Here is an 18294-nt window from a genome sequence, read left to right as displayed (position 1 = left end):
TCATCCAAAAGAATCAAAGTTTTTGACAGTTATGTTTTCTTCCCTCCCCACCACCCAAAAATGGGGTCCTTATCGGTCTCTTGCAAACCAGTCTAATGCAAGTGTAAAGACTACCACTCCTGTATCAGGAGATTGTTCATTTCATTTCTCTTTCTCGAGTAAACTTTACTATTTTATGTCTCTCACTACAGTATATAAAAAAGGATCCAATGCACAATATTCGTACGCCAGCATTTAATGTGGTATAATTCTGGTACTTTACATGCAAACAGCAACATTAACTACATGACAAAAATATTGTACTATTTACGGGCTTTTGAACGGTTAAAAGGTAATATTTGTATGGTAGTGTGTGCAAGTTTATTTTCCTTCAGTTCTCAATTGTTTCAGAAGCTGAAGTCCAAGTGAAATGCATGACTTTCAAAATGTATCACATCTGAAAGATATTTTACTGAAAAAATATTCAAAGCCCAAATTCAAAGGCTGTCGCACCTGCACAATGCAACCATGACTAATGACCTCCATCCTCAAAGCAGAGACAACCTCCAGTCCCAAAACTGGATGGCCAGTTTCCCACAGTTCCAATCCCTGCTGTTTATAACTGCATCTCTCCTGTGGGAGGGTTTAAACACAGTCATTAATCAAGGTCTGGTGATGAGCTGTTTGCCCCCTCGTACAGTACAAGGTGGGCAGAAGACCAAGTAACTGAAGGGCCAGAATATAATACACTAGAGACCCACACATTCTTAGAGTAAATTTAAATTCCAGTTGCGTTCCCCCTCACACAAATATGCCAAAGACCTGTATCAGACCCACTGTTAGGAGTTTGTGAACTTTCTCACAGCTACCAGTCAAAAATATGGATTTGAACATCAACCATTCTCTCCCACTTGGAGCACAAAATGTGAACAACAGTTTATGATGCAAATTTTACACTTTAACACTTTTGTTAGTTAATAATGAAGTGGAGAGTGCTCTTGGCCTGAGATTCTAAATGATGTCTGGATTTATTAGCTCACTGACATATTAAGTATTTCATACAATTAATTTTGTCACTGCACGAGTCGAGACAAAAACAGCCCACCTTCTTTACATGTAGTTTCTATATAGATAATCTATATACGAGTTGAGCAATAGAAAAAAAACCAGTATAAGCTAACAATCCAGAGGAGGAAAATTCCCCTCATGGCAGGTTGCAAAATTGAACTAAATTGTACATTGTCAATTAACACCAGAAAAACAAACAGGAGTGTATTTGTATTGCTGCACCATTACTACTATCATAGGATTGCGGTGGGGAGAGGAACTAGTTACCATGCTCTTGATTTGCCTGATGATCTTAGTCCTATACTCACGCGATCCTTAATGCCAATGAAATAGAAAATGGGTACTTCCAAGAATAACTGGGTACGGCAATAAAAGGTAGTAATACCCACATCCCAAGAGTCAATGAAAGCACTTGAGCTACAATACTCATTAATTTATGTTGTGGTCTTCTAAACTGCCTTCCGTTAAAAGCAGACATGTTGAGCTCGATTATCTACCTAAGTGGGAATTGTAGGCCTATGGTCTTGATTTGAATAGCAGATATTCCATGTATTATGATAATGGATGCATCACAGACAGTAAGTTTAACAGCAAGTTTATTTTTTTGATTGTTTACCTCTTTCCCTGGTCTATCCTCCAACTCCTGACTCTTTCACATTTCTGATGTGCATTGCTCTAATATTGACACCATGCCTTCAGCTGATCGAATTTCCTAAACTGTTCCTTATTTCTTGGAATCCCTACACAGGGAGCAGACCATTTGGCCCATCAAGTCCACACCAACCCTCTGAAGAACATCCCACCCAGACCCACCACCCTATCCCTGTAACCTTACATTTCCCATGGCTAACCCACCGAGCCTGCACATCCCTGGACACTATGGGTAATTTAGCATGGCCAATCCACCTCAGCTGCACATCTTTGGACTGTGGGAGGAAACCCACAGGGAGCATGTGCAAACTCCACACAGACAGACAGTCACCCAAAGGGTGGAATCAAACCCAGGTCCTTGGCACTGTGAGGCAGCAGTGCTAACCACTGAGCCATCCTCCTCTAAGCCTACCTCAAAAATTGAGGTTTAGATTACCATTCCAATTTCTCAACAAGGCTTGGTGTCAAATTTTATTTGAAAACTGCCCTGTGAAGTACCTCAGGATGGTTTCAAATAGATGTTAAGCAGTTGTTCGTATCAATGATTTAACATTAGCATCTAAAGACTTGATAAAATGGTGTCAAGAAGTACATTAGTATATGTCAGGACTATGGCGGCCCCAACAATTGCGGACAGCTACTTTGCTCTGTTGGAATGTGTCCTCGGGTTGCTACCTCATTGTACACCTGCAGGTGTACAATCATGTCAGTAACAATGCTCTCCAATTTCCTCCACACAACATGGGACCCTTTGCAGAATGCACACTCCTTCATTTGTAAGTGCCTGCGAAAATGAAGTGTGGATTAAACAAAGATGTGTTGGTGATGTTGAACTGAATCGGTTCATACTTTCATAAGTCATTTGCTTTTGTGCCAATGTTTAAAATCACAGGGGAACTAATGTGATTCCTTTATGTCAATAAGGGAGATCGAACAAGTCTGAGGAACTTACAAATGCTTAGTCCGAATACACAGATTGTGGTAGGTACCTGGAACACGCTGCCAGGGGAGATGGTAGAAGCGAACACGATAGCAACATCAACGAGACATGAACAGGGAGGGAACAGAGGAATATGGACCATGTGTAAGCAGATAGTGTTAGTTTAGCTTGGCACAGACATGGTGGGCTGAAGGGTCTCTTCCTGTGCTTACTTTGTGTTCTATGATGACAAATTACAGTGAAGATCAAGTGTCCCCATTACCTCTGACCTTAAGAGTTTCTGATGTTCCAGCGATACATTAAGCAGTGAATTATTGTGTGACAAAAAGAGAATGTCATTCAATACTCCTTTACAATGAAGCTGGCTCAGGGCATTGGAGTTAGAGCACTTGCTCAGCCACAATTTAGAATAAAACTCATTATGTCACATACATTGATGCCATTTCCCCTGAGCCCACCCATCTAATATCTCTTGGAAGAGATGCGCAAACAGAGCTTGTTGCAAGCTTCAGCCTGTCCAACAGGTTGCAGATGTCTTTTTAAAATTTTAATCATCAAGAAGGATCAATTTTCACACATACATATAGAGGAGTAGGAAAGATAGTGCTGGGAATACAGACCAATGAACACGATATCAGTGATATGGAGAATAATAGACTCCTTCAAAACTGTAATAGGGAAAACAAAATCTAGAAATTGAAAATATAAAATGGACATTATGGATTGTGAAAAGGAAGACCATATTTTACTTGGTTTATTGAAAGCTTTGAAGTTATACCACTCAAAAGGAAATACAGTAGATGCAATATATTCAAGTGTCCAAAGACATCTGCTCAGATACTATACAGCAGATTCATGACTAATATAAGGATAAGTGGAGTGAGGGGACATGCAGGATAATTGATCGCTAGCTAGTTATAAAAATAGACAAGAGATGTCCAAAGTAGTTATCTGGATTGAGAATCAGTGGAAAGTGATGTTCCACAAAGACTGGTTGTGAGATGATTTTTCCTCACCATTTACAAATGCAACTGAAACTCAGGAACTGAAAATACAATTCCCAGCTTAGTGACTGACAAAGTGGAGGTGTGGTTAAGATAGGGAAGGATGACTCAAACAACTCCAGGAAAGCATTCATAAATTTGTAGAATGACTGAATTTAAAAGATAAGGAATTAATAGCAAGAATAAGGACACAACACACTCTTAGGAAAGTACATGTCTAAATGGCAGGAACACTGGGATTGGGAGTGGCAAGATGGCAGAAGGGTGGGCCTTTACTAATACATCTCTAAAAGCAGCACAACAGATTAGCAAGGGCAGAAAATGCAAATAACCCAGAGTTATTTCTAGAGGAAAAAGAGACATTATGCTAAAACCTGTACAGATCCTCGGTGAGGCCACATTTGGGCATTTTGTGAATCATTCTGCTCTCTGGATTATAAAAAAAAGGCATATGTGTATAAGTGAAGGTGCAAAAAAAAACTGATGTATGAGCATGATATCAGAATTTGGAAGTTATTAAATAGGGAAGTTTTTTTTAAGAGTCACTGTTCTTTTTGAAATATCAATCAGTTGTACTTGACCAAACAGAGCGTTATTTAAATGTATACAGGTGAAATAAAACTAGGAAGTGAGGTAAATAGTGATAAAAATAATAAAAGACTTGGAAAATATAGAATGGTGCAATGACCAGACACATGGCAGATCCAGTTTAACACAGACATGTAGTGTTTTTTTTTTGTAAGGAAAATGAAGAGCTTCAATATATAAACAAAAAAAAAAGTGTAATTTTAAAAAGGTCTGCAGGAACCAAGGATCTGGGCAGATTGAAATGGCCGTTTTTAAGCTTTCAGAATAAACAAGCCCTAACTTTCGAATTGAAAATATAGGTTACTGAAGCAAGGATGTTACACCGAACTGTAAGCACCTTAACTAGGGGTATGACAAGGTTTGCACATACAAAAGAAAGTCAAAGCCTTGGAAAGGGTGCAGGGATCATGCACAAGAATGGTACCAGAGATTTGGCACGTCAGTTGAATGACAAGCCTACAGAAGGGGAGATTTTCCTTGACACCGACAATTAAGTGGAGACTTGATAGAGGCACTAAAAATCAACTGTTTGCAGAGAGTAAACAAGCTGTATGCAGTGGTGTAAGGGTCAATAAGTAGAGGATACAGATTGATGTCAATTAGCAAAAGAACCAGAACACTAAAGGCATTTCATTTTTAATCCAGTACACTTGACGATTTGGAATGTTCTACCTAAAAAGGTTGATGGAAATACATTCAACAACAAAAAAAAGGATTCAATAAATACTGGAGGGGGTGGGGGGGTAGAGGTTGCAGGGATAAGAAAAGGAACATGGGCCTAATTTGATAACCTTTTCGCTCAAAAAGAATTTATAGTAGAACCTCAATTATCCGAACATCAATCATCCAACCAAGATCTCAAGGCCCTGCAAAAACAGCACCAGACAACCCAGCATTCTGTGATCAGTTAAATGGCATTATGACACAAGTCGCCAGATAACCAGGAGGAGGTGAATCACCAGATAACCGGCACTCATGGATTACCGCTTGTTTCCGGCCACCCAAACGCCTCACCCATCTCACTCAGACAATCGAGACTCCACTGCAGATGGATTTAAGCGGTTACAACCAGTTTAACACAATTTTCTCCAGAGAAAAAACTAAGGTGTGGGGTTGGGTTAAAATATCACTACTGCTGGGCTGGGGTGCAGAGCTCAGCAAGGCAGATCTACTCTGATCGCCGCCAACTTGTATTCCCCAATAACTCTTTCAAAGAGCTAACATGATTTCAAATGGGCCAAATAGTCACTTTCTGTCCCCAATTCTATCAACTTGCCTAAAATAAGAATTGGAGTTAACAAGTGATGTGATAGGGTAAATACAAAGTAAAAAGCGACCAATACTAAGAGAGAGAATTTACAAATTCTCACAACAAATGTAAGGCCATTTCAGGGGTACAATCAGTTTGCATCTTTTTCACATTAAGTAGAAATTTGGAATTCCGCACCGCCCACTCCACTTAAAGTGGTTGTGGATCCTTGGTTAACAGAGTTTTAAAACAGAAGTGGTAAGGGATATTATTCAATGGGATATTAACTAAACGGAATCATGGTGCAGACCAACAACCATCTGTCTGAACAGCAAGAGAGGTTTGGGAAACTGGATGGTCTAAACTAACCTAAGGCTTTCACATAACCCTAGTGAAGAACGTCATTCTGTTTCCAGATTGTTCACTTAGAAGTCAATTCTGGGAGATTCTTTTATTTTCTGATCTGGTATTAAACTTCTTTTACAGTGTTAATTTTTAATCCATTTTTAATCAGTTGACCTGATTTTATTGTTAGTTATACAATGACTAGAACTGCACTTAACCACACGCATCGATACATCAGTAAACATGCACCACATCAAACTCAAGAGAACTCAGGACCTGTCTGCATGATGACTAAGAGAGTAAAATATTCGGAGGAGGCTGGTTCAGAAAAGAAACTTAGTTTTGTCAGAGTCAGCCAATGAAAAATAAAAATGTCAATAAGTTATGGATCAGCGTTATCAGTTAACTAAGGTGTGTCATACATTCTCCTGGTCACATTCCATTCTAGCATGGACTTTGAAACCCATTTGCTTTACAGGACCAATGGTCTGGAAGGCAACAAACATACTTGTAACACAGTGACAGCATCACAAGGCTAACTAAAGCCACTGTTAAACAGTACTGTATATACAAGGACAATTGCTCCATTTGTAAAGAATGTAGCTTTTTCTCCCTCTAAGCCAGCATCAATTTTTAACCTTATTTTCCAACCCTGTGTGTGTATAGAGGATCTATTAGATTAGATTCGATTCCCTACAGTGTGGAAACAGGCCCTTCGGCCCAACAAGTCCACACCGACCCTCCGATGAGCAACCCACCCAGACCCATTCCCCTACATTTATCCCTGACTAATGCACCTAACACTACGGGCAATTTAGCATGGCCAATTCACCTAACCTGCACATCTTTGTGACGGTGGGAGGAAACTGGAGCACCCAGAGGAATCTCACACAGACACGGGGAGAACGTGCAAACTCCATGCAGACAGTTGCCCAAGGCCAAAATCGAACCTGGGACTCTGGTGCTGTGAGGCAGCAGTGCTAACCACTGCGCCACTGTGCTGCCCCAATCTATTTTGTTACTTGAGGAAAATATCACTTATTAACTACCCACTGACACATGAACAAAGTTTTGAAGTCATAAGTACAGCACAGACAGAAACAAGTTCTCAGTTCAGCAGGATGACGAGTGTGTGTGTGTTCCTGGTGAGTCCCCTATTATGCCATTTCACCAAAACCCATTAAGCTATTACTTTCCACTGATATTCAAAACAAATACTATGTGTGATATGGCTGTCATTGGCAGCATTTGTTACCCATCCCTAACTGCTCATTGAACAGAGTGTCTACTAGACCAGTTCAGAGGACAGTTAAGAGTAAAACTAGTTGTACAGCGTATACTTTCCTCCAGTATGGAACAAAAAGAAAACTCCTCCCTATTAGCCAAATTTCATACACACTACCATTACCCCTTTTCTCAATTTTATTATTAAATCTATGATCTGATACCTTATCAAACTTCTTTTGGAAGTTTATACACTTGACATCCACCTTGTGTTAAGGTAAGGAGACCAAACTTGTACATAATACTCCAGGTGTGGTTTCACCAGCATCCTGAATAGTTGTAGGAAGATTTCTCTGCTTTTACAGCTCATTCCTCACACCGAAAGCCATCAATCTATTTGCCTTCCTAACTACCAGCTCCAGAATACCTAGATTCCCCTGTAGTGCAGCATTCTACAGTCTTTCTCCATTTTCTAAAACATCCTGTCCCCAAATTGACAACCTTGTTTTCCCAAATTATATTCCACCTGCCAAACATTTGTTCACTTAACCTGCATAATGTGACTTGGTATTCTCCTCAGCTGGCATTTCTACCTTTGTGCTGTCGGCAAATTTAGCTACAATATCTTCAGTCTCTTTGTTCACATACGTAGTTTGACTAGTTTAATTTGATTCCTGAAGAAGGCCTCATGCCCGAAACGTCGATTCTCCTGCTCCTTGGATGCTGCCTGACCTGCTGCGCTTTTCCAGCAACACATTTTCAGCTCTGATCTCCAGCATCTGCAGTCCTCACTTTCTCCTAGTTTAATTTGATTACCAATTTTATATTAGGATTTCTAATGATTTGAGACATCCTTAGGCTCAAAATTTACATCTGAATATCTCAATCACTCAAAGACAACATCTGCAGCAACAATGCCTTGCTATAGGAAAGATATCATTAAACTGGAGACAGTTCAGACAAACTTTACCAGGATATTGCCAGAAATGGAGGGTTTGAGTTAGAAGGCTGGGACATTTTCCATTGAAGTGTAGGTTGAGGGGGTGAACTTAGAGTTTATTAAATCATGAGGGGCACAGATAAGATGAAAATGAAAAGGTCTTTTCCTTGGGGTGGTGGTGGTGGGGGAGTTCAAAACTAGCAGGCATATTTTTAAGGTGAGAAGGGAAAGATTCAAAAGGAATCCGAGGGGCATATTTTTAAAAAAAAAAACATGGAGCAGTGCGTACATGGAATGAACTACCAGAGGAAGTGGTAGATGCAGGTTCAGTTACAATGTTTAAAAGGCATTTGGACAGGTACAAGAATAGGAAATGTTTGGAAGGATATGGGCCAAATGCAGGCAAATAGGACTAGCTTAGATTGGCAACATGCTCATTCCTGAAGAAGGGCCTGTGCCCGAAACGTCAAATCTCCTGTTCCCTGGATGCTGCCTGACCTGCTACGCTGTTCCAGCAATAAAGTTTCAACATGCATGGTGTGGATTGGTTGAACTGAAGGGTCTGTTTCCGTGCTGTATGACTATCGCTCTGTAGATTTTCAGTGTGATTATTAGCATTTTCACTTTCTTGAAACACCAAATATTTCAAAATTGGACTTTTTTGTTCTTAAGCCAACAGACATTTCTTGATAATCATAATCCCTTGTTTTACTTTCAAATCTTTAAGAATTGTTTTAATTTTGCTGGTCTCATAAGAACATTCAGTAGGTCAGGTAGTTCACTTAAGCATGACAGTCAGTAGCACACAAATTGGCTTTTTCTCCCCCACTGCCACACCCACACTATTTACATGCCTCTGATGAACTTCCAAGACCATGTTTTACATCTGACCATAAAACTCAGTCACAGATGAATTCTTCCTCAGTGTCTTAGTCTTTCTTGCAGCATTGAATCCTCTTGCTTTGTCATACTTGGACAAGATTTTACCTGCTTGCTCCACTTCATCTTCCCTTCTAAACACTACTGCCTGTTTATCACCTTTTTGCACGAGCCTCATCTGCCCTGGCTCTACGTGCTGTCTGTTGCTTTCCTTTACCAAGTAGTAACAGAAAACAGAAATTGCTGGAGAAACTCAGCAGGTCTGGCAACATCTGTAGAAAGAGAAACAGTTTGGAGTCTGACATGACTCTCCTTTGGAAATGCTGTGAAGTCATATTGGATTTGAAACATTAACTCTGCTTCTCTCCACAGAGCCTACCAGATTGGAGTTTTTCCAGCATCTTTGGCTTTTAGTTTTCAATTTGCAGCATCCAGAGTATGCTATGTTTAATAATATGAAGAGGTACAGAACTTAAGTTTATTGGAAAACAAAAAAGGGAGAATAAAAACAAATTAAACACAGAAGAAAGTCAACCATTTTATGTAAACTTGTCACATTCTTTCTTGGAATACATGTTTAAGGTTGAGTAAGGCATATCTGAATCGTGCTTTCAGTAAATGTCAGAACAAGCTGAACCATTGACTCCCTATCTGAGATTTCCCAATCCCACCCATGACAATGACAAGATGCCAACTCCCCTACCCTGTGCTAAATTTTAGATTTAGGACTATTTATAGAGTCAGAGATGTACAGCAAGGAAACAGACCATTCGGTCCAACGCATCCATGCTGACCAGTTATCCAAACCCAATCTAGTCCCACCTGTCAGCACCCAGCCCACATCCCTCCGAACTCTTCCTATTTATGTACCCATCCAAATGCCTTTTAAATATTGCAATTGTACCAGCTTCCACCACTTCCTCTGGCAGCTCATGCCATGCACATACCACCCTGTGTTAAAAAGTTGCCCCTTAGGTCTCTTTTATATCTTTCCTTTTTAAATTTCCTTGTTTCTGCTGTGAAAAACAGATACAAAAAAAGTTTTCACTTAATTTATATTCCATTATCCCAACTGGCTGCATTTATCTGTATGCAAGATGGAGGCATATCTAAGTTTGTTCTCTCTCTAGAGGCGTCATGTTATTTATCTGCCCGAATCCCAACTTTGTCAGCAAAACTGGCTCAAAGGCTGTAACAGGGTTTGGTGTATGCTGGCAATATGGAAGAAAGTGAGATGCTTCCTGCCCAGTTTTTGTTTGCATTCTTCGATCAACTTTTTGTTTTAAAAACTTCAATGGAAGTCAACAGCCCCAGTACCATCAAGTCACAGGCCACCCTATCTATGATTAGGTCCTTTTGTCAGCACAACCTGACAGGCAGGAGCAGCTTCCCCAATACTAACGCTGGTTTCTCCTATGTTACTGAAGCACTGCAGAATGCTTTTCTTAGTGTCTCCTCCAGCTCGGTATTGGAAAGACTTGCCCATGCTCAGAAATGGACGTGGGTGGCTAGTTTCCAACAATAGTGTTAATTATTGAGGCGTTTTCCTTAAACGGTGCAGTTCATATCGATTTACTTTTGCAATTGCATAGTTAGCTATTAATGTAGTCTTTCACATCGTCCCAACAGGTGAGAATCGAGTTGGCAGCACTTTCTGATTTTAATCATGAATTAACCCTTAAAATATTCAAGTTAGCAGGAGCATGTTTCCTATTGTTTAAAAACAAAAATACCTTGTTTTGAAGTTAGTGTCTGAGGCAGCCCAGGTGCACCGACACTGAAGTTGCATTATTACACGAAACTCACTGAAGCTTTTCAATATGCAAATTATCCCGCAGCAACAAAACACAGAATCAAAACTTGTTAATAGCTGAAGTTAAAGTTTTAGTTTAACACGTTAACCGAGCGTTTCGAATGAACCATGAAATGAATCAACTTACTAATTCGACTAGCATCAATATTCCAACGGAGGATTTGAGGAAACGAATGTCCACAGTGACTGGGGCGAATCTGGAACTCACCCCACTGCTGCTTGTACTGGTCTGAGTGTTAATTTTATCTGGAAAATCAGCCATAATGAGACAGGAACAAAGTAAGGGGCACTTCCAAACAAAGTCAGCTAAACTTCATCCTCTCACACCGAAACCAGACTGAGTGCTGAGCCGACCAGGAACCTGCCTGCTGGGTGCACTCTGTAGAGGGCGTTAACTTCAGCCAAACATTACCATATCTGACACCCTTTGACTGCTGAACAAAATACATCCAATTCCCCTCGAATTATTTCCTGCTCCATATCGGCCAATCATTGCTTTGTTCCTGCTACTTTCTAGAAACGTTCTGTCTAAATAGCTTGGGTGATATTTGATTTGAGATTGTGTCTTAAACCAGTCCCTATCCAACATCCCAGGTCCATGCTCCTTGTTAAAATAATGAAATCCAGCATTATCGCTGATAAAACTAGTGGTCTCAGCTTACTTAGTGATGTGAAAAACTGCTCATGCAGAAATAAATACATCTGTTTCCTGAGTAGTCAATGATATCAGTAGCCATTGAACTCGTATGGAAAAGTCCAGAGAAGCAAAGAACTGAAAAAATAACATGTGGCAAAGCTGATGGGTGTCAGAAGAAAGTTTTGCAGTGCTTTCCTTAACTGTATGATACAGATGAATGCACAATTATATCTAAAATATATCATTTAATTAATTACATCCACTCTGTGTGGAAAAGGGGAATGAAATAAAACTTCTGTGTTCTGTGAAGAACTCAAGCCCAAAATTGAACTTTTGAATAGTTGGATGGTCTGTGAACTCCAACTAGGGACAGGGTCACACTGGATTCTGTGCTGGGGGCTGCAGCATCGATTGAGGAATATTCCAAAGCTGTGCAGAAAATTCAAAGCTGCTTTTCTCAATAGGAGGTATCGGACCAGGTTTTCAGGAGGCTTTCAATACAGTGTAAAACTGCTGGGATTCGAGAGAAGGGGCTGGGGTTATTTTGTGAAAATGGGTTGGATAGATTTACTGGAATTAAGAAGAATGAGAACCTATACATTCCTGAAGGTACTTGACAGCATGGATGCTTAAAGGATGTTTGGCAGAGAGTAGAATTAAGGAATACAGTTTCTAAAAAAGGGATTTCTCATTTAAGAGAGATGAACAGAATTATCTTCCTTCATTGTGAGTCTGTGGAATTGCTGTTTTATTCCCCAGGTAAGTTGGAGGCATTCATTGAATTTTTTTTGAAAGCAAATTAGCTAATTATTGATGAATAAGGAAGTGAAAGCATTGCACAGGAAAGTGGATTTGAGGCCACAATCAGATTGAGGGTGACCTTATTGAAAGATGGAACAGGCTCAAGGGGTTGAATTTCATCAGACAGCTTCCTCGGAAACAGTTGAGAGATATTTAAGACTTGTTATGTATGTTAGTCATTGTGCTGTTGCATTGAGCTCTGCCCCTTCTGCAGCTGTGTAAGTGTCAGTGCCATTTGACTCTTGACTCCCCCACCCCAGGGAAAAGAGCTTGTCTACTTACCCTATCCATGCCCCTCATGATTTTATAAACTTCTATAAGGTCACCCCTCAGCAGCCGATGCTCCAGGGAAAACAGCCCCAGCCTATTCAATCTCTTCCCTGTAGCTCAAATCCTCCAACCCTGGCAACATCCTTGTAAATCTTTTCTCAACCCTTTCAGGTTTCACAATATCCTTCCGATAGGAGGGAGACAATTGAACTACTTTGATATTTGTCTTATGACAGGGTACTGTAGAATGTTTATAATGTGGAAGGCAGACCTCCGAAGCAATAAAGTTGAGAACCCCTGCATTAAATCAATAGAAAAAAAAGTGATTTAATTTCAGGCATTGGCTCTGGCCCAGTGGATTTCTTTCTTGCTTTTAACTCAAAAAACTTGAGTTTCAGTCCCTCTTGACACATAATCCAGGATGACCGTTCACTGCAACACTGAGGAACGATGCAATATTTACCCATGGATTCACCTTTCCACTCAGGCATATGTTAATTGTCCCATAACACCATTTGAGAAAATAGGAGTTTTCTTTATGGGCTTGAGAGTGTTTATCCTTCAATAAACATCTTTAATGGCTGCAGTGTTTCCTTATGTTGCACACATGACTACAAGGTAAAAGTGTTTAATTGGCTGCAAAGAAGGCTCGTGTGACACAGTGGTTGTGTCCTCACCTTTGAACCAGGAGACTCAGGTTCAAGTCCCACCTACTTCAGACATGTGTAATAACATCTCTGAGTATAAAGTACATCTGTCCATCCTGATGTCATAAGATTGCAGGTTCAAATTCCACTCCAGGGCCCTGAGTATGTAAGGTAACTGAAGGAGTGTCATAGGCACAGTACTGTTGGATGAACCGTTAAACTATGACCTCATCTGTCTGCCCTAGTTTGAAGAGTAGGAGAGTTATCTCAATATACTCACCAATATGTAAACTTTAATCAACGTCACATTTCAGTTATTCTGGTATAATGGCATTGCTGTTTGTGAGAACCTCCTGTGGGCAAATGGTCTAATCTTGTTTCCCACATTACACTTCAAAAGTACCTCATTGATTGTAATACATTTTGAGATTTGTAAAGTTTACAAAAAAAAGTCACTATAAAAGTGCAAATGTCTCTCTTTCTCGTGGCAGGTGCTGCTGAAATATTTCTAATGTGGTTAAATCTAGGTGTTTCATTTTACTGCTGAAATCCTATCAGTGTACTAACTGCACTGTATTTATTACACTGTTTACTGAAACTTCATGATGAAGGAGCAGGATTTGTAATAGCTTAATGTTTTAATTTGCATGATCTACTGTTCTATTTAGGAGCTGGGAAAAATGTTTTTCAAAATAAGAAAAAAAAGGACAGTTTAACTTTGCAGCAACTTACCGACATGAAAATTTGTTTCCAGTAAGTTTCGTACTCAGTGAACAGTATAATTCTTCCTGACATTTAATCAGATGCAAATGGCCGTAAATGACATCATTCAATCTCAAGAAGTGAAAGTTTAGCAAACACGAAGTAAGAAGTGACTCTTTACTCACTCAGATAGGACTGTACACTGTGCTATTGTAACCAGAAGCAATTACCAGCTCTTAACTGTGGGATTAAAGATGAGAGGGGGAATATTTCCACATATGTATTTATTGTTGTCATTACTATTGAACTTTCTTTTGAGTCAAACAATTTAAATTTGGCTACTTTGACACAGCTAAGGGAGCACGTCCATCAACTTCAGCACTTCCTCCATTGGTACTGTTACATGTTGGATGCCATACTGACTAGATTTCAGGTATTATCCTTATTTTATTCTTAGTCACTCACTCTTGGCAAGGTGAACATTGTAGTGCTCCAAAATGGCGCGATTAACCAATGGGCTCAGGAGAAAAATGCCCCAACACCAAAATGGACCCCTTGGTTCTTGCAGCAGACACTGAGGAGTTCATTAGACGATTGAGACTCTGGGAATTCTTTCAAGGTGCCAGCAGTGATCCCAACGAGCTCACTGACGAACCGGAACAGTCATCACAGGGATCCGTAGAGGAGTGACCAAAGAAGGTGTCAACTTGGACCCCACTGGAGGGCTGCTGCCCTGGGCTCAAACCATTAGGAAATATATAAATGCCAGATTCATCAGCCGTACCCACAAGGTAGAGCAAAACATCACCCGTTCACAACGCAACGCCATCCATGCTCTCAAAACCAATCACAACATTGTCATCAAACCAGCAGAAAAGGGAGGAGCCACTGTCATTCAGAATAGAACAGATTACTGCAAGGAAGTGTACCAACAACTGAACAACCAGGAACATTACAGGCAACTACCAGCTGATCCGACCAAAGAACACACCCGTGAACTAAACACATTGATCGGGACTTTGGATCCAGTCCTTCAGAGTTCCCTACGCACCCTCATCCCACGTACTTCTCGTGTGGGCGACCTCTACTGTCGTCCAAAGGTACACAAAGCCAATATACCAGGACGTCCCATCGTATCGGGCAATGGGACCCTGTGTGAGAATCTCTCCAGCTATGTTGAAGGCATCTTGAAACCCATTGTACAGGGGATCCCCAGCTTCTGTTGTGACACTACGGATTTCTTATAGAAACTCAGCACCCACAGACCAGTCAAACTGGGAACATTCCTCGTCACAATGGACGTTTTGGCACTTTACACCAGCATCCCCCACAATGACGGCATCGCAGCAACAGACTCAGTACTCAATACCAACAACTGCTAATCTCCAAACATCATCCTACAACTCATCTGCTTTATCCTTGATCACAACGTCTTCACCTTTGACAACCAGTTCTTCATCCAGACACATGGAACAGCCATGGAGACCAGATTTGCACCCCAATATGCCAACATCTTCATGCACAGGTTCAAACAAGACTTCTTCTCTATGCAGGACCTCCAACCAACATTATACACCAGGTACATTGATGATATTTTCTTCCTCTGGACCCATAGTGAGGATTCACTGATAAAACTACACAGTGATATCAACAAGTTGCATCCCACCATCAAACTCACCATGGACTACTCTCTACTATCCGTCTCATTCTTGGACACATGCAACTCCATTAAGGATTGTCACCTCAGCACCACACTCTACCACAAACCCACAGACAACCTCACAATGCTACACTTGTCCAGCTTCCACCCAAAACATATTAAAACAGCCATTCCCTATGGACAAGCCCTACACGTACACTGGATCTGTTCAGATGAGGAGGAACATGACGAGCACCTGGAAATACTCAGGGATGCTCTCATAAGAACGGGGTACGATGCTCAACTCATCAACCGCCAGTTTCAAGTGCCACAGCAAGGAACCGTAATGACCTCCTCAGGAGACAGACACGTGCTGCAACTGACAGGGTACCCTTCGTTGTTCAGTACTTCCCAAGAGCTGAAAAACTACGCCATGTTCTTCGTGACCTGCAACACATTATCAATGAGGATGAGCACCTCGCCAAGACCTTCTCCACACCTCCACTGCTCGCCTTTAAACAACCACCAAACCTCAAACAAATCATTGTTCATAACAAACTGCCTGGCTTTCAGGACAGCTCCATACAACCCTGTCACAGTAGGCACTTCACGATGTGTCAGAGTTGGACATAGATACCACCATTATGTGTGGGGACACCTCCCACCATGCACGTGACAGGTACTCATACAACTCAACCAACGTTGTCTATCTCATATGCTGCAGGCAAGGTTGCCCTGAGGCATGGTACATTGGTGAAACTGAGCAATGGCTATGGCAATGGATGAATGGGCATCATGCACCAATCAACGGACAGGAGTGTTCCCTCCCAGTTGGAGAGCACTTCAGCAGTCCAAGACATTCGATCTTCGGGTGACCATCCTCCAAGGCGGACTTCGGGACAGGCAGCTGTGAAAAGTGGCCGAGCTGAGGCTGATAGCCAAGTTCGGTAGGGAGGGCCTCAACCGGGACCTTGGGTTCATGTCAGATATCATTACAGATGACCACCATTGCACTATACACACACACAGACACTCCTACGTGTGTGCGCGTGTGCACACACACACACACAGGCACTCCTATACAGGGACATGCACACAGGCACATACACACACACACTCCCACATGCACCCTCTCACAGACTTAGACACTTTACATTCACACACACATATACACTCTCTCTCACAGACACTCACAATCCCCCACCCCAGACACGCACACACACACTCCTACAGACACACACACCCCTCCAGACACACACGCACCCTCTCACAGACTTCGACCACTTTACATTCATACACACACATATATACACTCTCTCACAGACACTCACAAACCCCCACCCCAGACACACACACACATAAAAACCCACATGCACACATACACATATATGTTTGTGGGGTGAATTTGTACTTGCAGAGTTACAACATACTTTGCTCAAAAACTGCATGAATCCATGTAAGACTCTGTTAAGTCACTTTTTAGATTAGAATCAATCTAAATATTATGGCACAGACAGGGAACACAGGGGGCTAACACCTTCAACATCTCAACATCTTATCTGTGCTGACACCAATTGTTAAAGTTAACTTTTAAAAAAGGTTTTGTGATTTACATAAGAAAGAAATGAAACTATCATTGTCATTCTAACAGATGAGAGACTTAACAAATAATCAAAAGTATTTTTCAACGTATAATCACACTGTAAACTTTTGCTATAAATTCTGTGTCTTACAATTCTGCACTCCATAACCACCTGATGAAAGAGCAGCGCTCCGAAAGCTAGTGCTTCCAATTAAGCCTGTTGGTTGTGTGATTTGTAACTTTGTACACCTCAGTCCAACACCGGCATCTCCAAATAATCCAGACTTCCTACTTCAGCCTCCTATCTAAACTGCTGCAATAGTGTGTCAAGGCTAACTAAAGACAATATCCAACCTGGCTGTTGCGCCCTAATACATTCACAGATTAAGATCTGCAGATGTGTTATTGCCAGGTTAATCATATAATAGTTGTTTAGCATATAGCAGCTGTTTCCAGTTAGTGGCCAGAGCCAAATACACTTCGTATAACTTCCAATTCATCTTTGATGAGCCTCTTTGGTTTAAAAAAAAACATTAGATTCACATTGCCAAAAGTAATACTTGTACAGTTTTCATTTGTAGGTACAGTATAAAGTTTGTTTTGCATGTAGTACAGGAAGATCCTATCATACAAAGGGAATTAGGATAATAGAACAGACTGAAAATACAATGTAACAGCTGCAGAGAAGGTGCACAGAGAGCAAGATCAATCTTAAATTTCAGGTCCATTCAGCAAGGAAGAAGCTGTTCTTGAATCTGTTCGTACATGTAGACAAAAATTTATATCTTCTGCCCAACCGTGTTTTGTTGACTCGATTTGGCACTTGAAGGCTCCAATGAACTGGCATTAAAAAAGGCTGAGACCTGGGGGCAGGTCAGCCATGATCTTGTTGAGTGGTGGGGCAAGCTTAAGGGGCTAAATGGCCTAATGCCTCCAATTCTTTTATTCTCATGATTTAATACCATAAAAATACAGGAATTAACAAAAAACAAGCATGTTTTCAATCAAGTAATAAAAATTTACTGTGCATACTTCATTTGCGTATAATCTAAGGAATTGAGGCAAAAAATGACTTCTCTCAATAAATGTAGTCACCTTAACCACTGATACAGCTGAATAGGTAAAATTAAATGCTGTTTTGATAACAAAACTCAATGTTTAGGGTATCAGGAATTCAGAGTGGTCTGGACCTGAAAATGGAGTCAAAATGAGGGCTGGAGATCAGAGTGGTACTGGAAAAGCACAGCAGGTCAGGTAGCATCCGAGGATCAGGAAAATCGACATTTCGGGCAGGAGCCCTTCATTGATGAAATGTCAATTTTCCTGCTCCTTGGAT

At 40.9% G+C, this 18294-nt stretch overlaps 1 protein-coding gene across 1 annotated transcript in view; it reads right to left on the bottom strand.

The window, feature by feature from the left end:
• The window catches only part of pllp (plasmolipin), a 42855-nt gene extending 31840 nt beyond the window's left edge, over positions 1-11015 (bottom strand). The window contains exon 1 of the mRNA XM_043707136.2: positions 10808-11015. Coding sequence (XP_043563071.1) covers positions 10808-10942 — 135 coding nt within the window. The 5' untranslated portion in view covers positions 10943-11015. The remainder of the gene's footprint in view (positions 1-10807) is intronic.
• Positions 11016-18294: the final 7279 nt, after the last annotated feature.

Source organism: Chiloscyllium plagiosum, unplaced genomic scaffold, assembly GCF_037043375.1.
Source record: "Chiloscyllium plagiosum isolate Xiang-an unplaced genomic scaffold, Cpla_swu_hap1 HiC_scaffold_17, whole genome shotgun sequence".
NCBI classification, from domain to species: domain Eukaryota; kingdom Metazoa; phylum Chordata; class Chondrichthyes; order Orectolobiformes; family Hemiscylliidae; genus Chiloscyllium; species Chiloscyllium plagiosum.
Note: the sequence above shows the minus strand (reverse complement) of the source record. Positions and strands in the feature narration are given on the sequence as shown.